At 44.1% G+C, this 22,230-nt stretch overlaps 1 protein-coding gene across 6 annotated transcripts in view; it reads right to left on the bottom strand.

The window, feature by feature from the left end:
* The window catches only part of ST3GAL3 (ST3 beta-galactoside alpha-2,3-sialyltransferase 3), a 144,794-nt gene that overhangs the window by 21,188 nt on the left and 101,376 nt on the right, over positions 1–22,230 (bottom strand). For all 6 annotated transcript variants that reach the window (XR_006168880.1, XR_006168879.1, XM_042819251.1 and 3 more), the window contains 3 exons: positions 20,441–20,536; positions 17,018–17,204; positions 75–221 (listed from right to left, as the gene is read on the bottom strand). Coding sequence is in view for 4 of the 6 variants with exons in the window: in XM_042819251.1 (XP_042675185.1) it covers positions 75–221; positions 17,018–17,204; positions 20,441–20,536 (430 nt within the window). In the remaining 2 variants the exon portion in view is untranslated. The remainder of the gene's footprint in view (positions 1–74; positions 222–17,017; positions 17,205–20,440; positions 20,537–22,230) is intronic.

Here is a 22,230-nt window from a genome sequence, read left to right as displayed (position 1 = left end):
AGAGTTATGGCAGCCAACTCTGCTGCTCGTTCTCATCCTCCTCTTTGGTTTTGCTTGCTCTCTTTTATACCTACCCCTCTGCCCATCAGGCCGTTGTTGAAAGGCAGTCCAATGAAGCTGAAAGCTGCCTCCTGGATGAAGTAGGGATTCAGGATACGTATCTCATGAGGTTCTCTGGGAACACGGGTCGCCACTGACTTCCAAAAGCCATCAGAGGCGCTCTGGTAACAAAAAGGGAAAGAGAAAATATCAGTAAAGAACAACACACAAAAAATAGCAGATTGCTATTATTACAAAAATACACCTCTGGCAACAGTTCCTGCTGTCACTGCTCGCTGCCACAAGGCACCAGTATAAGGTTACAGTGGGACAGTACACCCTGGAGGGGTGACAGCACCATGTGCAGATGCACTTGAACTAGTCTGGATGACAAGTGCAAGGAAAACAGAGCAGCCTGGGCTTCAGCGTAGCTAACCTCCACTTCGGTGCCACAATTTCACTCTTGATGGCACTTCAGCTAGTTTGATTAATGGCTTAAGCATTTCAGCACACGCTGTGATCAGTCCCACCTGCCCACAAGGGGATGCACTCTTGGAAAACAAATGTTGTTAAGAACTTTCAAAGAGCTAAAAACGAGCACACAGTGCTGCGTATGAGCTGCATGCTTCCTGCTTTATCTTAGATCTGTTACCTTTCATTACGTTTTTGGTGAATTAAGTCATGAGCTTATAAAGGTCCATCTTGACTTGTGGAAGCTGTGATGACAGAGCAGGAGAAAAAACAACTCAGTATGTTCTTTATGTTTTCCCAATACTGAGTTTCAGATCCTGAAGAATGAAACTTTTGGGAGATGCTTCCTACCTTAAAAAGGCAATATTTCAGCAAACTCAACGAGGAAATTCGAGTCCTCTCCTTGAGGACAGAATGCATGTTCTTACCCAAACCAACAGTCTAACACAGCCAAATGTCTGTTTTGATCCCATCTCAATGCTGCCCAAACACAATACACTTTTGCTGACCACAACAAGGATCCCAAGAGTTAAAGCTCACATTTTGACAATTGCAAAGTGCTCTCAGGACCCAAAATGGAAAAAAAATTCCAATTAGCACTCATTTATTTTCATCACAGTTGAATTATCATGAATGCCTGAGGTCAGAGTGGTCTAACATTCTCCAATATAACATATTTTCAGTTGTTCAGTGATCCTAGCATTTTCCAAGAAAAAAAAAAAGAAGGGAAAAAAACCCAACTTCACAAATGTTAATAAAGTCCTACATCCATTTAACCAATGGATTTGAGGGATTTGGTACCTCAGCTGAGTTTTGCCTCCTTGTGAAAATTCATTTAAAAATGGATAAATATTAAACCTTCGGAATTTCCGAAAGGCACATGTAAAGCAAAGGTCTCCCAGTTCCAGGGAAGAAAAAAAGAAATTGCAGATTCCACTCGTATTGAGCATGTTAGCCATCTCACAGAAATGAAGACCACGAACAAAAATCTTGCATAGCTTCTCACTCAATGAAACCATCTTACTGTGGGCTTAAGAAGGCACTCCCTGGAAAAATAGAGTGTGACCCCGAAACTAAAATAAATTTATATGTTGAATTAAGGCTTCACATGCAGTGCTAAATATGGCATTGCTTAAATTTTGCACACTATTAAAAAAAAAAAAAAAAAAAAAAAAAAAAAAAAAAGAAAGGGCTGCAAACTACTTAAAGTGGACAAAACCTGCTTTTTGCTTGGATCCGAACTTCAAAAGGGAGCCTACATAAGTTCTGGGCTTTAAAGAGAGTTTACATTGCACATAAAATGCTAAAGAAGTAAAAAGAAAGCTTAGAAAGGCTTCAGATTTTCATCCTTTCTGTTGCTTGAGCTGTCCAGAAAAGTTAAACAACACATACCACAGAGGCTTGCTTTCCCAGTGCTGTGTGAGCCGCTAGGACCAAACCTGTCCTCCTGCTGATTAGTTTAATGCAAGTGTGACACAAATACAGATGCTGGTTGCAGTTGGAATACAACCTGCCCACTTTGGTCCCATTGGTGTGGCTGTTTCTCTTGTCATTCATCCAGACTGATTCCCTGGCCACTTTCCTCAGCTATCTCAGATTGCTCTATTTTGTCCTCTCAGTGTTAATTTCTGCTCATTCTGTTTTCTTCCCTGTAACTTTTCGGTGCTCATCTCCTTTGCCTACAGAAGGACATCTCAGGTGATCTCTCACTGTGGCATGTTCACCATCTCATTTCTAAAACAATTCAAGGGAGAGATGGAGAGTCTCAGCAGATGGCTCTCAGATTTCTACCTACACAGTAGGCAAAACCCTGGGATTTTCCCTCCTCTCAAAGAACTAAAAACTGTTTTCCCGGCTTATAATTACTGAAATTCGCAGCCTTGTGGTTTTGGCTCTCCAAACTCTGTAATTTCAAGCTCCATCTCGAGCCTTGTGGTTTTGTTGTGCAGCTTGTCACCGGCAAGCTCCAGCACAGAGCCCATCCCGGCTGCTCCCCTGATGCAACCCCTCTGGGGCTGCACACTCGGAAGTGCAGCCTGTGCCAAAGCTCCTTGCTACTGCTGATGCTCGGCTGCGGGCCGCTGCTCTGCTGTGTGGAGATGTGCGGTCTGATTGGACACAGATGTTCAGGGAGTTTCCAAAGCAATCACTTCCCGTCGGGGAACTCTGTCCCTCTGATGCTGGGAGGAGAGATGGAGCAGCAGGCATAGGAAGGAGGCATGCGGCAGATCCAGCAGCTCAGACACACCAGAGATGGTAGGTTAGGGGAAGTGATGAGGAATGGCACACCTCACCTAGAGCTACAGTCCTCATTCTGTCTATCTGCAGAAGGGTAACAGGGACAGATGGTTGCAGGCTTTTTTTTTTTTTGTCTCCATTCAGTTTTCTATCTCTTATTCACTAAAGTGGATCACAGTGTAAACTAAAATACAGAAACTCAGGCCCTCAGCCAAGAAGCGGAACTTAATGGAAGAGCAAAGATAGGATGAGAAGTGATGGCTTTCAGTTGCTCCAGAGGAGGCTGGCTATCAGGAACGATTTCTTTTCTGCAAGAGTGGCACAAGCTGCCCAGGGAGGTGGTGGGGTCACCGTTCCTGGATGTGTTCAACAACTGTGGAGAAGCGGCACTGAGGGATGTGATCAGTGGGCAATATTGGTGGTAGGTGGGCGGTTGGACTAAACAATCCAAGTGGTCTTTTCCAACCTTGAGTCTATGATTAGGAGAAGGCTAAGTCTCCCAGAACAACATTTCTAATATCTCTCCAAAACGGGGGTAGTACTATGAAATCCAGGTGTACAATACTATGCTGCGGAGCAACAGGAAAGATGACAAGGCTGGACAGAGAACCTGTGGTAAATGGAGATGACTGCTCTTGCTATCCTCATAACACCAGGAATGGAGAGGAAGGAGGGCAGGAAAGGAAAGCAAAAGCAATGGAATGACAAGGCAATCACAAGGACTGCAAGTGCCGTGAAGCACATAGCTATGAGATCTCTGCCCCTACCTGGGCTGGAATGTGTTATTCTATACCTGTCATCCACAGGCACTTGCTGTCACACAAACACAGGGCGCAGCAAAATTGCTGTAATCCATCTGCAGAGGCCTTTGAAAGGTTTCTGCTCAGGTGTAGCTGGATTAGATGTGGAAGGTGTGTTTTTGCTAGAAAATAAGCATCTTATCAGCCAATAGGGCATTTCTTAGTGGTCAAGCAGATGTGGAGACCTTGAAAATGCTCTTCTACAAGTGGTAATCATGATGAAGTTTCATCATTTCCACCAATTACCAAAGCAAAGAGGAATTTTTAGCAACGAGACAGAGGTGTTGAGAGTCTGCAATCTGGGCTGATGGTCAACTGCTAGCCACACTATCCCGTACTTCAGGTATGTTTAGCCAACTTTCTCAAGGTGACAGAGAAGCATTCACAACCTTCTGTACACAGCTCTGAGGACTGGCACTCATTTTGAGTTCCTCTATCTTTACCTTCTGGAGTCTGCATTTTGTTCCACTCCTATCTACCTACTGAAAGCTCTCTTGCTCTGACTGAAGCAGGGTGCTCGAACCTTTCCCTCATCTTGTCCACCCTCATCTTGACTACGAAACAAGATGTAGCTCTTGGAGCATCCAATAATATGACATTTCTAATCTTTTATCATATTTATTTAATCTCTCCAAATTCTACTAAGTCTAAAATCAAATGGCTGCAATTTCCCAGGCCATTCCATCTCCCAACAGCACGATCAGCTAGCATACTGGCCAAGAGAACTCCCAATAGATTGCAAACCCCCAAATTTAGCTTTTACTACTGTTTCTCAATGAGAAACCCAAATACATTTTCTACCCAGGATTTTCAGTGGCAAAGATAGAAGCAAAGCAGGATGGATACAAAACCACCTTTTAATACAAGATACTACTAGAGGCATTATGTTTTGGGTTTTTTTTTAGCAAAAATTTATGTTTCCTCAATGGAAGAGTTGAGCTAATAATACTTCACTATGTGGGCTTAGAGATCACTTCCATTAAGGCTTGATAACTGGGTTGAGAAGGCTTAGAGCTTTAAAGGGCCATGAGTGCAAATTTTTAGCTTTGTGTTATGCACACTGCAAATCCAAAGTAATTATTTTGTTTTTAATGCATTTCTACAGCTTTATCAGTGTAACTGAGAGTGAAATCCAGTTCACAGTTGTAAGGTAACAAAAGGCTGTCCTGTGACAAAAATGGAACTTGGAACACAGCAGATGAGCTGCAAAGAGAACCAAAGATTATTTTGATGAATATTGTATTTCTCAAGTCAAAGCGTAAACGATAGCTTGCATACGGTGTCGGAAGATGTGTTTGTCCTATGTGAACAGAGTGATGGATAGGCTGTACTAGAGATTCTTTTGCTCAGAATGCAAGCTGGATTTTGAGCCAAAATCTGATGAAATTTTTGTGCTTTGAAGTACTTTAAGACAGAAGTTTTTAGAAGAAAAACAATGGATTTAGATAATTTATGTTTGCGTTGTGTCTTTTTGTCCATTAATAATAACCTTTCAGCAGAAGAATATCTAAAGCAATACAGTCTCAGAAAAATCCCAAAGAAGAACAGGCCCAGTAATATTACGACTATTTATGGGATATTTTATATCCATCAGGGACCAGTCCCTTTAATTCACCATAATTTTTATTACATAGTTTAGGAAATGTCATACTCATATAACATCTATTACAAGAATATCATGGCTGAAAGGCCAAAACCACATGTTAGGAAGTGCTGAAGCAGGACAGCCCTGCGACTTCAGAACTTCAGCATTTCTGTTGTGAACATTGACTTTCTAATTTTCCCATAAGATTTTTTTCTAATATTGCCATATATATAAGTATTTTACAAGCAATACTTTCATATTTACAACATCCCTGCAACATTTGGCATGTATTACACCATTTTACAGGGGAGAAAATGCACTAACAAACATCCAATTTCTACTGCCTCCCAATGCTCAAATTCAGACTCCTTCTCCTCAGTTTCCAGAACTTTTGGGAAGCTCACAACACAGCTCCACTAGCTTTGCTGCTTCTGAAGGCACACTTCTTCGGTATGTCCACCCCAGGGGACTTCAACTACGTTTGGAAAATTCTCATCTAACTTCCCCAGCACCACAGTGGTCATTTAAAGGTTAAATCATAGAATCATTAGGGCTGGAATAGACCTCTAAGATTGTCTAGTCCAACCATTCACCTACTGCCAGTATTGCCCACTGACCACGTCCCCCAGTGCCACATTTCCATGCTCCATGAACACCTCCGACAGTGACTGCACCACCTCCCCAGGCAGCCTGTGCCAGCTCATCACCACTCTTTTGGAGAAGAAATTGTTCCTAATACCCAACCTGAATCTCCCCTGGTGCAACTTCAGGCCATCAACTCTCACCCTATCAAATCACCTCCTCCAGAGGAAGTCTCAGCATCCGCCATCAGGGAGCAATTCTTTTTCCTATCCACATGTCCTGTGGCTTCTGCAACTACTCATGCCAAGGCTTAACTCCTTCCACTATGGAGATCAGATTAAATCACAGCGTTCCCACTCCACCAGATAGACACCACCGCTCCAAAAGAGTGAGGATATCATAATGGATAACATCTGCAGAGAAGAACTGAATTAACACTAAAAACATAACATGAAATTTTGCTTCTCCTAGCTTCTGATGGCTGAATTTTACTACCGTGGAGCTCTTTATAAAATTTTACAGCGTAACTCAATACGCTAAAAAAAAAAAAACCAACAACTCAAGAAAAAAATCTCCATCAAATGGAATAATTAAACTCAGCACAGCTCTGTAAGTGCAAATATAAGCCCCAGTAGACTACTGCCTGCAGGATTAGCCATTAGGGCAGAAGGCAATCCAGGACTTCCAAACTACTCACTCCTAACCCACCTGCAAACTTTTGAAGAGATCCTGTTGGTGACAAACCTTTTCTCTCTGTTCCTGTACTCACCCCCCTCCACCTCCAAGTCCCATTTTGGAAATGAGGTCCCAAGGATACCCCCTGCTCTCTGTTGTTCCAATTGCCCCAATTTCACTTGGAGAAGCAATTGCAAGGAAAATCCTATTTTATTCCTATATCCTGGAGATGTTGCATCCCAAATGAGGGCAAGGGAAGGACACCTGGCCAGCACAGGCTCGGGAAGCCTGGTAGGATGGACCGTGCTCAGTGCACATGGAACTGAGCTGCCAGCATCGATTAGCCTCAGGGAACAGACCGAGCCATGGGATTTTACAGGAATAGCAAGAATCCCAGCAGGCTGCCATGGTAACGGCCTGACCAAATTCCAGAATTTCAGTCTCTCAGAATGGGGTGGGAGAGCTTGTTTGTTTTCAACACGTAGAAAATCATATATTTTCACTAGCCTCATCCTGAAAGACAGCTGAGTTACTTCAGCTGAAGTTCCCAGCTGAGCCAAACATGGAAAATATCAGCTTGAAGGTGACAGCATAAGGAAGTGACAGAGCCATTTTCCTGGTTACTGACAAAAGAAAACATGAGGTGATCCCAACTAGAAGCACAACTACCTGCTCTACTTATAACAATATGCTGGAACCTTCTCCAAAAAAAGAATAAAAAAAAAAGAATGAAAACAGTGCTGTCTTTGCAGATTTTGGTGGCAAAGCATGAGGGTATCCCAGGGCGCTTGAGGACAACCCATCAGCCAAGTCTTTTTAGGGAGCTGAACTGGTTCACAAGTTTGAATACAAACAACTTCTCATTAAAAATCACATATTTAGACTAAATCTTGGCACACTGCAAAAAAGGCAAAAGAATCACCACGCTAAGAATTATGGCCTAGAAACCCTCATTGCTCTCTGAAGTTATCTTAAAGCGAGTCCCTAGGGAAAATTTTTACATTGTTTTTACAACAAGAGTACACAAAAAAGCTGTCCTCTCCCATTTTGGCATCTTCAGTGAAATGAGAAGCCAAATACTGTCTATGTTCACTGAGTGTTCCTATAGAATATATACAAACTATTCAGCATCTTTTAGGAGGGGAAAGCAGAAAGGTCAAGACAGCAAGAGTTTGGGAAGGTGCCAGGGAGATCCTGCCCTACTCTATTTTCTAGACTTGCATTAATAATAGGTGTTTTACAAAAGACGACATTTTTAGCAACATTATTCTTAAAAGATGAGAACCTATATAAACTGTCATCTAAACAGAACATTATTCTGGAGTGCTTTTCCAAACAGAGTGCTGATTACCTGGGCCAGACCCACCATCTGCTGTACTTGCCAGTTGTGAGCAAAATTCTTTTCACTGAAAAGAGCCAGAACATGGCAAATCAAACAGCTGAGAAGACCTTCTGAGTTGACCTAGCAAAACGTTCCCAGAGGCTCCCTTGCTCACAGCCTTCACATGGTTTGGTTTATTTTCATTTCAGTCATCAAGACAAGCAACTACAACTGCCAGAAAGGAGGTTTTGGTGAGGTGGGGGTCAGCCTCCTCTCCCAGGTAACAGTGATAAGATGCGAGGTGATGGCCTTAAGTTGCACCAGGGGAGGTTCAGCTTGGATATTAGGAACAATTTCTTCTTCAAAAGAGCGGTGATGCAGTGGCACAGCTGCCCAGGGAGGTGGTGGGCATCCCTGGAGGTGTCCAAGAACTGCGTGGATGTGGCACTGAGACATGGTCAGTGGGCATGGTGGGATCAGACTGGGTGATCTTAGAGGTCTTTTCCAACCTTAATGATTCTGCGATTCTATCTGCATTAAGTAACAGTGTGTGTAGAGGCAGGATTGAAGCTGAACCTAGAGGTGAGCTCCGGTGGATGAAGTCAGAGCTTTGCACCCCACACACATCTTCCTCTTTTGCAGAAAAGAGTTGTGGCCTAGAAAAGAGCCAGAAGCACCGCACATCTCTCTAGCAAAAGGGGAGAGAGAAATGTAGGAAGATAAAAGCAAACAGAGACTTTAGCTACCTCACAGTGCGTTATAGCTAACCAGAGATATAGATCAACTCCCTTATCCTGGACCCTCATGCTTTGAGGCAGAGACATCGTTACAAATTGCTCAGACAGCACTAACTATGCCAGTAATCCACTGAGGTCGCCAAGGAACACATGTGTTTCAGGCATAAATCGTCCAATCTATTCCTTTCTGAATTAACATCTGTCATCATGACACCATTCAAAATGACTGAAGACTGGATCATATTAACAACCACACATCTTGGATAAATATTTACTGTTCAGAATTTTTTTTTTTTTTTTTAAAGAAAACATGCAGATACCAAAACTCCAGAGCTGTGAAAGGGAGCCTCTATTCAGTCACTGATAGAAAGCATGTGATTTTATTTACAAAATCAAATTAATGCTTCTCCTTCCTCAGTGGGTCTTCACATGGGTGAAATCACAGCATCCTGTGGTGTTGCAATGCTTTTTGAAGGGCTCTGCTGGGGAATTTTGTGAAGCCTTCTCCCTCAGGACACAAAGGCAGATCTGGCTAAGTAAGCACTGGGAAAAGAAAATTGGATGAAGCAATTAACTTACTTCAGTGCAAGGCTGTCAAGGGCTCTACTGGCTTGCGGTCTTGCTCCTCAGTCAACAAACGGGTCACAGAGAGTGAAGACAGAGCTTCCCATAAGGCACAGAACAGGAAGGCCAGAAGGGAACACAAGAGTGCAGCTCAACCGTGGGTACACTCAAGCAACACAGTTTTCCCAGATACTGACGAAATCTGTGTTTCAGTAGTTGTCAGTAGCCAGTGCTCACTTCCACTGGTATGTTGCTTGAGTACTATAAGCTCACATCTCTAGGAAATTACACCTGTCCAGGTTGATAACTCACTTCAGCTCCAAGCTACCACTAGGTAGGTACTGTTTTGTAACAGTACTGTGCAAAATGCCAAGAGATCCACCTGACATCCTTCAGACATCCTGCAGAGCAGGGAGCAATGCTCCCTTCCTCCATCAACAACCTCTACCAGACCTTCACTCTCCTGCAGCTTCAGCAGAACTTTACTAAGACATCCAGTCTTGATTTTAAGATTTGACATAAGAGTAAATTCATCAAGCCTGTAGGGCAGATGTAGCAAAAATAATAGCACTGATATCAGCGTGCTGCCTTTTTTGGTTGTTTGCCTAGCTTCAGGTATACTTCTTCTAACTGAAGTCTACTGAGAAAAAGAAGTTCCTTCTATGTAGGTACAGTAAGACTGTAAGTAAATCTCCCCAAAATCTCGTGCATAAAGTAAATAAATTGAACTGAAATCTTTTAGAAGAAAGGAGGCTTTGCAGACTTCAAATGATTCTTGTCCTTACTCAAGTGTTAACACAGAACATCTTTATTCCACTCACGCTCGCACGAAGGGCTGAAACCCCTCTGGGCGATGTCTCCATTTCGGTGCTGTTGATGTTCTCTGACTCCCCACGTGCTGCATTCATAACGCACTGCTCTTGCATTGAGGAACAGCTGCTGCACATGTGGGCAACTCAGTATCCACAGCAGGCATGGGTGGCACTGGGGGCAAAGCCTGGATGGAGGGGACCCACACATCTGCATGTGGGGCCAGAAGGAGACGGTGCTGTGCGAGAACAGCACTTGCCTGCTTGTTTGGTCTGCTGGGTGCCCAATGATGTGCATGGCACAGCGAATGCACATGGCCTGGCCATCATGGGAGCACGCAGTAGTCAGGGGTCAAATGGAACAGAGAGGATTCACGAAGTGGGAGAAATTTGAGAGTATTGTGGTGCAAGAGGGAGGCGTGAGGGAGAAAGACATAAATCCAGAGGCGATCAGGCAATTTTGTTAGCTCTGCTGTTTATAGAGTCATGTCTTTCGTTAGTATCAGCATCAGACTTGGAATGAAATCCTTTCCACCGTCTGAGATATTCCAAGTCTGTGTTTGATCAGTGCAGCTACCAGTGTAACCTGGGTTTACATGCACTATGACCTTGAAATGCATCTCCCAGGATCTGTGTAATTTTGATGTCCAAATACTGCTGGTGTCTGCCAGCGAGGGAGAGCACAACATGAGCACCCTCTCGATGCTTTTTCAAGACAGCTGCATTAGCTCTGGAGTTGGCCCTTGCTCAGGCTGGCTCTTCAACAGAAGGAAATGGTTTAAAAAAAAAAAAAAAGAAGAAGAAGAAGAAAAAAGAAAGAAAAAGAAAGAAAAAGCAATTTTCTAAATTCTCCCTTCTTTTTAAAAATAATTATTGTTACTTCATCTGAGCCATGGATGGAGAAGGCAGGAGCAGGAAATACCCAGAAAAAGCAATTGTCAACTGGATGGCAGCAGACATCAGAAGAGATTTAGAAGATGACAATTTTAGGAAAAGAGTCTCAGGATAAAGCAGGGCAGTGAGGCAACCAGCAGAAAGGGTGCCCTAGGATGGCAATGATTGAGTCTTTCCAGGCGATAATTCTGCTTTGCTGTCTTCATTTAAGAATGATCCAAAGAGGAACTGGAGAGTAGTACAAATCTAACTGAAGAGCTTTGATTTTCATGTCTCAGCTGGGATTACTGAGTCAGAAATGAAGATGATGCTGTCTTGGCAGATATGGGGTAAAGGTTCTTTAAGGACTACCAAAGACTAGCATGAATAAATGTTACTGTCCAGCATGAATCCACCTGATATTATTAAATGCTGTGCAGGCATGCTGCAGTGGCAGCAGAGCAGCTCATCACCAGCTGACGGCTGACAGTATACCTACAGACACAGAGTATGCCTGGGTGGGAGCAGCTCTCAGCTATGCAGTGACCTGTCTAATCTTATTATGCTGTTGCATGCAAGTATGTACCAAGGGCAAGCTCCAGCCTGCACCTTCCATACCAACAACCTTCCTTTGGGAACCTGGCCAGGATGTCTACCCCAAAGTCCATGTTGCAAACTGGGTCATTTGTCTACCGAAGTCCCCATCAGGCTGTCATCCCACTGCTATCTAAAACTTGTTAAAGCTACATGGTACAGGACAAAGATCTTCTCCCTTTTCTGGTCTGCAGGGGAAAGATGTTTTATAGCATACACATTTATTTTCCAACCTCTTCTCTGACCATGACTGGAAAAAAATGGCTCACCTTCTCCAACAGAGCACCAGTGCTCACGCTTAGTCTTATGTCATCAGGAAACGGTTCTGAACTCCTTTGCTCAAGCAAAAGATTTACTTTTGCATTTGTAAGTCTTCTTTGGTCCCCTTTGGCCATGCCCACCACTACTGCTCACTGAGGGAGAAGGTCCTGACCACAGGGGTACAACCTCTCAAGCAGCACAGTCTTTTGTATGGGTAGAATGCGATCAAAACCTAAGAAAGAGAAGTCCCAAGAATCATTCTAGAAACACAAACCAAATCCCAGTGACTCTACATTAAAGGAATACAGAGCATTCTCCAGAAAGCAAACTTCCACTTCTTCCTCAGTCAGAGGCTTCACAGGGGCCGGAAGAATTTGCCTCAAATTCCAACTCTATTCTTCACCTCAACATCAACAGTGGTTCAGCTGCACCGACCCTGGCTCTGAACCAGCACGACGAGGAAACAAGGCACTCTGCTATTGGGTGCTCCATACATCCTCTGCGAGTGGCAGTGGCCTTTGGCCATGTCTGCTGGGACCTGGGACATGTATCTCTGGGAAGGCTTCCTTGCCTCTCCCCCAGCACAAGCCCCATCGTGTCCTTCGTGCCTTACTCACCAGCCATGCCTGCCTACATTACACTTTTGGAAGGATTATTCATAAATGCCTATTTGGTGGAAAACTCAGATTAATGAAAGAAATATGACAGCCCTTAAGACGACTTCCTACATCAAAAACTTCCTCTTACTGATGATGGGGCAACAAGCTCAGCTTCTGTCCTCTTCTATCAGAGTCCAAGGAGAGCAAGAAGGCAATGCCCTCGCAAACAGAGGGCTTATCTCCTGCCCACTGCTGCATCTTGGCTGCTTTTCGGGTGGCACTGCTGCAGGGTGCAGGATTCAGAGGCACACCCCTGAAGGGGACAGCCACACTTTGGCCTTGCTGGCAGGCAGTTGCTCACTTGCTTCCATGACTTTCACTACCAAAGTGCTTCAAGGTGCTGCCACTGCTTGCTATACATGGGACTCCTCCTGGCAAGGGCTGCAGAGATTCCTGCTGAAAGCAGCCACGGGTTCATTACTGCACGAGAAGGAAGCTTGTGGGCTGCCAATTGCTAGTGAAACCTTTGCCCTCACTTGGCTGTTTCACCACTGTGTGCCAGATGTTCAGGGAACTGAGCCCTAAGCAAACAAAAGAGCTCTTTCTGACTCACTAATGATGGCAAAAAAGCACTCTGGAAGCAGCCGCCGTGCCAGTCTGTGATGGCTGGTTTGCATAATTGCTGCTTGTAAATTCCTCTGTTTCACACAGCATCTACCACCCTGAATGCAACGGTATTTAATTCTTCTCCAGCAGAATAGAGAAGGGAACCACATAGAAAAATCTCTTCTAATTCCCCCGATACTCTAGATGAGCTTCAGGATGAGCTTCTGTGATGGACAGACACAGGTGATGCAAGGTGGTGCAGCAGTGGTAAGGAACCAGGTGAATCATGATATGTGTGGGTAACATCCTTAGGCCAAAAATCAGCCAGGAGAAAGTTCTGAGTGACTGTCCATGAGTAATCCACCACTGCGGATGCACGGCAGCAGCTCTTCATTGAAGGAAGGTGCCTAGGAGCGTCAGCAGTGACTGCAAGTCGGCACTGCAGCTGAAAGTTGCATGAACAACTCACACCTGTGATCCTTCTGCAATAATCATAAAAGCTGTGGGACTCCAGTCTGCTTCCTTCCCACCTGTACACACCTACACACTGGGTCAACATGGCGCAATACTCCCTTCTGCTAAACATGTCACCTTGCTCCATCCCATACCCCTTCTTCTCCATTTACTCACTATACATGCCATTATTTTCTCCTTTATCCTCTGTCTCACTGTTCTGATGCTGCTATTTCATCACACTGATTCTTTCCTCCTAACATCTCCTGAAAATCCTTCTCTCTACAGCATAAAGTACTTATCCCTTTCTCAGCGTGCAAGCGTTGCGCGAAGACTAACATAACACACAATAAATCCTTCTCAGCTGCATGGAGAATAAGTTAATCCAACCACTGACCCTGGTAATAAATAGCCACTCGTCTCTCATTTACTCTTTCACAGATAAACTCCCTTTGACTTCACTTGCTTGAGAGAACCATGCAAGGATGACGGTACCTGGCCCAGAATATCCAGCCACACAACTCCAAGCAGCTCTGGGGCTGATTACATCTGGAGGAAATCAGAAAGTCTCTTATCTTATCACGACTGTGCCGTGGATATATGTAGTTGCCACCAAAATTCAGAGACAAAGGAAACATCAGAAGTTTGAGTTTGGCCCATTTTTTGAAGGATTGTGTCCATTTCCACAACAGTCACATTCTTTGGCAGGATGCTTCCATCTCCCTTATCTCTGTCCTGAGGTCAGACTCCTGACCGTAAGCACTGCTTTGCAGAGGGACAGGCTTAATCTCAAATAAGTAATAAGCAGCAAGTGGACAGAGTACCTCTACGAACCCAAGAAAGTGAGAATCTCCCTTTTCTCCAGATGATCAGCCAAGAGAGAAACAGAAATGCTCCACAGAAACTGTGGGGCAAGTGTCTGTCTTTTTGAACTTGCCACTGATAAAAATACCAACGATCACTACCAGAACAAACAGACACCCACGCCTTATTCCCACAGCACTGATAGCTCTCCGCTGGGCCATTCCTCCCAGCCAGCAGACACAGCTCTTTCTGCATTAGTCTCCATTGGAAGACGCAGCTGTGAAACCACCTGCTTGCAGCCAGAGCCAGCGACAGCATGATCACAGCTCAAACACAGAGAGAGCAGACCAGGGAGGACAAGACAGATGTTTTCCAGTCACCCGGACTCTGTCCTGGACTATTCAATGAACTGGTCACCCAGTGGCCTCAAAAACAGTAATGATTCCCTTTGGGAACTTGGTGGAACAGGTAGAGTGTCAGACAGCTGAAAAGAGGACAGAAGTAGTTCCTGTCCCTAAGGAGGCAAAAAAGGGAAGGGACTCAGTTTATGATTGCATTTCTCAGAATAACAAGATTAATTATAAAAAAAAAACCAAAAATGAAAAAAAAACACCCAAAAGAAAGATGTGCGGTAATTCAGGTGGATTTGTCAAAACCAAATCATTACTTATAACAAAATATTATTTCTTCCTACAGTAAAAGAATTACCATAGGGCAGAAGCAAGGCTTGAACGAGAATTCAGTAACGCCTCTGATGTCTCTCCTCCACAAAGATGCTACAAACGTTCCTTTATTAACGACACTACTGTGATATGAGCTCAGAAGTGGCCATAAAAACAGCTATTCAGAAGGAGTTTTCAGTGAAATGAAGGACACATTGGACTGGGGTCTGCCTAGGAACCAACTCTGTTTAGTGTTTTTATTGCCAACCTGGACGATGGAGCAAAAAGTATGTTTATTAAATTGCAGAGGACATGAATTTGGAAAGAACGGCAGGTATGCAGGAAAGCTCTGCCAAAGGAACTTGGCAAACTGGAGAAGCACTCTGGAAGAAAGAATCAATAGGAACAAGTGCACAACACTGCCTCTTTTGGCAAGAAGAACCAACTACAGAGCCCTGGAGCTGGGAGGTGGCTGCTCTTTGGCTCATCCAAACACCAGGACACTCACCGGCTGCCCTGTGCCATGCTGGCCAAGCAGACACAGCAAGCGATGTATAGTATAGCAAGGAGTGCAAGGCTGATTAAACAGTTGTTTGCTCCTCTCTAGTTGATGTTCTTCATACTTTTTTGACACTGCTCTTCAAGGAAAATATGAATCAATTACAGACTTTCAAAAGAACAAGAGAAATTAAGAGACGTGGGAAATACCACCTACAAGAACTGAAAGAAGAGTGGAGTTTATTCCAAAGACAGAACGATAATGAGCCAACTCCAAGAGTAACCAACAGTGCAAGAAGCTCAAGCTCTTTCTCCTGTGGGACAAACTGAGTGCTGCAGCATTCAAAGAAGATGACTGCAATCACCCTGCCAGTTCTAATGAACTGCTCACCATCTCTCTTCAGAACCAGGGACACGGTATCACAATCAGTGCTCCATGACTACAGGTATCAGGTGGAAATTCAATTGGATTTGAAGCAAACTAAGCCACCCTTAGAACTATAGATCCCTAATGGTGCATTCAGGCAACAGAGCACTGATGCCATCAAGGTATTAAAATCCTTTCTTTGCCTAGAATGAAGAACAAGAGCATGACACAAACCACAAAGAAAACTTTTGACTCAATTATTCATGCTACCAAATCCCACTGGTGCTTGCCCACAGGCTAACAGGTAACTTCTCCTGCCTGGTAATAGAAAAATAATTGGTGCCAGTGTGAGACAATAGTGAGTACGAGCCCTAAGGCCATCTATATAACAGCTAAATAAAACTGTTTTCCCAAACTGTTTTCATTCTGCATGAGGTGAGCCGCCAAGCTCCTCTCTTTATCTCTAAACACACAATATAACATCTTATCCTCCAAACACTGATGGTTTGGTTATTTGTTGAGAAGTCATTAAAGAACATGTGAAAATAGAGAAATACAGTTTGTAAAAGAAGAATTATGGCCAAATAGAAGCGACTTATTCTGGACTTCATAACAACAGATACAGAGAAGCCACCCACTGAAAGAGAAGCCAGTCAACACAACCTGATTCCACTTTAGATGGGAGAATTATGGAGAACAGCACCAACAAGTAACAGGCCTATGGCACTAGAGAAGGGCACTAATGCAACTGATGGGGTCAAAATATTTACATAGGGGAAACAACGTCTTCTCTATTTCAGAGATTTTAAAACATATGTGATTTTAAAATATACGTGATATTGTTCTTCTAGATGGTATGTTAGGCAAACCAAAATTACGAATCTCAGTACAGCAACAAGTTAGCAATGCATAATGGCTGGTGCTATTCAGGAGATCATATCACACCCATGGATTGTAGCCTTTTCAACACATCGTGCTGTTGCTGCCTCCTCCACCCATTCACTGCCATCACACTCTTACACCCAAAAGCCCATTTTCTTCTGTTGTCATTTTTGTCTTCCTTCCTCTGCTCTTAAATCCTATGGGTGCAAAAAATCATTGAATCATAGAATCACAAGCTTGGAAAGGACCTAGAAGATCATCTAGTCCAACCGTCCTCCCATTGCCATTGCTACCAAATCCATGCAAAAGCTGTTCCTTTCATGTACTCTTTAAAATAAAAGCTCAATTCATTATTCATACCACACACTGCATACTATTTAATGGAAAATCTCATCTGCAATGCAAGCTCAGGTTACAGAGAGTAGATGTATTTGTAAAACATACTTAATTAAAACCAAAGTCCATGGATGTAGATCTGGGAAGGCACGCTGAGGAAACCTCCTCAGAGCAAAACGTGGCACATATGATTGGGATATAACATCTGCCCAGCATTTCTCATTAGGTGACCTCCCCAGTGTCAGCTACCAGTGCTCTTACCACTTTCTCCTTGTAAACAATGTACTTCAGCCACTTGAAATCCTGCCATTTGAATCCCGCCAGAACAAACAGGGAATCCTTCTCATACTGCTCCATTTTCTGGATTGCACCTTCAGGATATGTGATCCGGAGAGTTGTTTTGCCACCCACATCTTTTTCAAACCCCTTCACTGGAGCCGAGTTCAGCCTGGAGGGAAGCACAGAAGATGCTGTCACAGATCCCCATCACACACAACACACATCGATGATGCACATAGCTGCCATGGCTCCTGCAGTTCTTTGCTGTCAACATTTATACAACTTTACACCAACTGGCAACAGCTTAATTAAAAGCTTTTAAATTACTTGATTTAATACAATGTAAATCACTTTCGCACATCCACTCATGTGATTTAAATTGGATTGGAAGCTGAGCTGAAACAGGCTGCAGCTCTCTGGAACTTTAAGACAACAAATCGATCTCATACTTCTACTCCAGTGCAGAGCTTGTGCTCATCCCATCTGCAGCAAGACTAGGCAGGGAACTCAGCTAGGTGATGCTTTTCAAAAGGAGGAACAATATCCGGCTGGTTTAATTCCCCATGCATAAGGCAAAGTGCCCTGCAACGCCAGCAGAAGGAAGAAGCAGGGCTGTGCTTGGGGTAAGGTGCAGCAGCACCCTGCTCTCAGCAACTCGGAGGAGATGCTGCTGCGGTACAGAACTCCTCTGTGCGTGCCAACCAGCCCATTCAACACCAGAAGCCCAAAGCTGAGGACATTTCAAGCATTTTGGAAAGCAAATCATGCTGACATCAAACAGCAGCCCCTGATGGGATAGCGCTGCCTGCTTGAATTATTACAGCTTTCTTGACTTGGGGTAGTTCAGTACACTGGAAAGTGCTTACAGACTGCAGATTTTCTCATGTAGGAATGTTAACGAGGATCTGGATTTGTCTTTTTCAGCCCGGATAAGCATTTTAGGTGGGAAACATTTTAGTGGAGGAAGATCCTTACATAAAATCTGAAATTCACTTCAGAACTAAGGAGGGTTAGCTGTTTTGCTGCTAGCCTTGCTAAATCTCCCCAAACTCAGAACCCCTACATTGTATCTAGACAGGAAACAAAACAAACCATTTCCCCCAAGTAAAATGAACTCCAGCAATGGGCCAGAAGGTGAGTTGCTGATGGAAGCTTAGCACTGAGCCCTGCTAATGAGCCAGCACCATCACACAGGGTCCATGCCCCTGGGGCAGAACTGGCAATTGAGCAAGAAAAGTTCTGGCTCAGAGACTAACGGAGGCACCAACATCACTATGTATCACCATGAGGTGAATCTCAGTCACAGGTTGCTGAGAGACACTTGTTTTTCCCCTCTGCAGTCTATTGTGAGGAGGCATCTCAACACATCAGAGCACTGGTAAGTGCTGCAAGAAATTCTTGTCAGGTAAAACAGCTGGGGGTAATATCTACACTGTAACACTTCATCAATAAAGCAGCAAGAAACTCACCTCAAGCTGTTCTAGAACTGTCAACGCTGATTTGATTCTCTTTACCACCAGATAAAAAAATGCTTGCTGCAACTAGTGCTCCTCACGTGGTAACATGCAATGCATCACGAATCTCCATACACTGCTGGATCACTCCTTTGTCCATAAAGGCATTACGTTTTTTTCCCCTCAAAATTCACCTCCTGGGTTCCAAAATCTGGTTCTTCAAAGGAGCTTTGCAACTCATAAAAAAAGGATGCTGTACAGAAAGGGCTTCCTTGCACTCAGGAGCAAGGAAAGCAGGAGGATAAGTTTAAGAAGAAGTCTGCTCTCACCTCCTCCAGTCCCACTTCCAGCCACCTGGCTTCATTTAACCTTCATAGTTGACTTTTCTCTCCTTTATCCAACCTGCAACCAGTACAGGTGCTCAGCAGCCCTCTTATCCTTTCAGCTTGCAAATACTCAGATTTATTGACATGGGAGAAAGGGTTGAACTTCTCATTTTGAAATTAAACAGTAGATATAAATTCTAGTGGGTGGCCCGGTAGAGACAGGTTGAAACTGTTCTCTTGTTACTTTGTGAACAGCCTGAGCGCAAGAAGGGGCTGTGACTGAACATTAATTCAGCTCAAATCACTGCAAGTCACCAGACTATGACGAGCAGTACAAGCTCTTTGATAGCCACAAATAGCAGAGTGAACTGAGGCTGTGAAAGTTCTGTCCTGTTCTGAGCAGCACTCGGCCTGTGCACAGCAATGCTGGGAAAACAATGGTTCACAGGAACAAAGGACTGAAAAGGACCTTCTTGGTTTTTGTCCAGAGTCGAGCAGGTATTTATTATACTATGTTCTATTCATTCCTCACATGCACCGTGCAAAATTACTTCTTCTCTTTGCCTTAAATTCTTTTAGTAATCATTTTCTTTCTTCCACCTTAGCTAAGAATTTGCCATTTACCACATCTCATGGTTGTCTAAAGTTCTGAGATCAGTTACATTCCCTTTGATATGAAATCGGTTATCTTACTAAGGAAAAATGACACCACCTTAGATTAAGTTAAACCTCCTTTTATAAACTCACACTGCAGTTTATCCCACTTTTCCTACTTTCCATCATAATATTTGGTTACTCACACTTCAGAACCTGCTCTAAAGCTCTGCGCTTTTCCCCAGTCAGACAAATGGGTCTGCAGCTCCCCAGAGTGCATCCCCCTCCCTCCCACACACACACTCTCTCACTCTCCATTAGTACAGGTATTATGTTTGTTAATCTCCAGTCACCCAGAACACCTCCCTGACCTGACAGATTAATTACTATGAGTTACGACCAGACCTACGATTTCCCATATCAGCACGTTTTTCAGGTGGTGACCCAAGTTCTCAGCAAAAGAAAAAAGTCCTAATTACGACTGCAGTCGTCTCCACTTCATACCACTCTACTTCTGCTCCGTTATTCAACATCATTACCCACAGTGAAACAGAGGCAAAGCATTCACAGCTTCCAAGGCTCATCTACTCCTGTTGCACCATTACTGGGTCCTCACTTGTGGAGGTTTACTGTGTCCTGAGATGCTATGCTGCACAGTTCCTAGTTCTTCCCCTCCTAACTGTGAGGCACTGGCACAGGTTGCCTGGAGAGGTGGTGGGTGCCCCATCCCAAAAGACATTCAAGGTCAGGCTGGATGGGACTCAGAGCACCTCATGAAGCTGTGGGTGTTCCTGTTCACTGCAGTGAATTTGGACCATTCAACCCTTTGGGGTCTTTTCCAACACAAACAATTCTATGATTCTATGCTTTGTAACTTAAACGTTTATGTCTTCTATTTTCCTCATGTCAGTTAATACTTTTACACCATTGGATCTTGCCTCTCCTTGCAGGTTAGACCTTCACCTGCATAGCATGTCAACTGATAGAGGAACTACATACGTGACAAGAAAACCGTGATGCCAAAGACTCACCTGACAACGACATCATAGTCATCAATTTTTAACCCCAATGACTTATTGGCAAGTACTCCACCATTTCCCACAATAATACATCGTCGGCAGCTGAGACTGTGGAGGAAGCACAGAGGGAAGAGATGACTTTTATAGCATGACTTCAAACACAGAGCTGCATATATTTAGTTTGCATCTATCTGAGAACTCCAGGAAACTTTTTGGAATATGAAGGATTAAGGAGAGGACAGGGATACATTTGATCCCTATCTCACCCCATCAAGCCCAGGCATTACACGTGATAAACTGCTTTCAACACTTCCCCCCAAGTGTGGTCTGATGAGATGGGCCACTGGGACGAGCATGTCTTCTCCCCAAAACCCTTGGTAGATTGGCTTGAATCTAACCCATCTGTTTAGTTAAACCTCCTCATTATTCACTTAGCACTGAAAAAACAATAAGGCAAAGGCTCGGTGAGGAAGTCCTCTTCCTAGCTAATCCTTGTCAGGTTATCTGGGCTGTGCTCACCTTGCTGAGTGCTTTTTTGTCACTGTTCTCATGAGAACTCAAGCAATGGAAAAACACTAATGGACAGAAAAAGGACCTGCCCACGTCCTCTCCCCAGGAAGAAACGCATACATCGACAGAACGGGAAGGAAAATAACCTTAATTAACTGAGACACAGAAAGAGAAGGAAGAGAACGGTTTCTCGTGGAACCATGAGTCACAAGAACTCCGCGGCAGATGTTATAAAGTGATTTCGTTCTGAAGACAGGGAGAAGACTTCTTTCCAGCCATCTAATCCCAAACACAGCTGGCTCTTCTGGCACCGCGCCTCCAGCTCTGGTAGTTCACTGCAGGAATACGTGTCTGCACAACCTTCTTAGGAAAGGGTCCAAGGCAATCAGTTGCTTAGAGCAGATCTCTGCTGGGGGGCCATCCTACCCCAGGCACAGCTGAATGGTCTCCTCCAGGCTGTCTCCTGGCCCCACTGAGATGTGTCTGAAGAGTCAGCACGAGGAAAGCTCTGCTGATGTGGGGTCTGTCTCAGCAGAGCAGGGCTGGAGAGCACTTGAAAGATTCAGCAAACCACTGAGGGTTACCCTGCTGACAGCCATTAGCTGGAGATCTGCACACAATTAACAGCGCAGCACCCAGAAAGCACTCAGGAACAGCTGTCTTTCCCAGAGAAAACACTTCCTCAAGAAGACAGACGCACGCCTGTGTCCCTAAGGGCCAAGGAAGTGGAGATGTTTGTGATGATCAAATCCAACAGCAGAGGAAGAATTTTACAGATACTGGCACAGTTCTGGTGACGAGGAGAAAGCAGGGGCAAGGTCTGGTTCAGGAGGCATATTGTGGCAGGGAAACAAGAGAATGAGCCTGTCCCAACAACAGGCACTTACGTGACAAAGGGAACATTTTTGTCACAACCTGTAAGGAAAAGATGCTGCAAGAGGGAAAACAAAAACAGCTTGGTCCTGGACGGGTAAACTTTCAGATAAGAAAAACCATGTTGGATGATTATGATAAGGAAGTTTCTCCTCCTGACCAACAGAGCACTGAGTGAAATACAGTAACTTCTTTCCCCAGCTGTCTCCAAGCGATGACTCGTCTTATTTTTAGTTTTTGATGAAAAATACCATGCTAAAATCTAAAAGCTACAAGTTACACACGCTCCCCTCTACCCACTTGCTTTCACCAATTTCAGATACAGATGTGTTTGTTCCAGCCTCAAACTACATGAGCACATCCTTCCCTCGTCTGCTAAATTAAAGCACCATCTACTGTCAGCAGCCCCTTCCACATGT

This window comes from Centrocercus urophasianus, unplaced genomic scaffold, assembly GCF_019232065.1.
Source record: "Centrocercus urophasianus isolate 14NV4802_14NV808 unplaced genomic scaffold, USGS_Curo_1.0 seq_18, whole genome shotgun sequence".
Taxonomy (NCBI): Eukaryota; Metazoa; Chordata; class Aves; order Galliformes; family Phasianidae; genus Centrocercus; species Centrocercus urophasianus.
The sequence above is the reverse complement of the archived record's forward strand: the minus strand, read 5'-3'. Positions and strand labels throughout refer to the sequence as shown.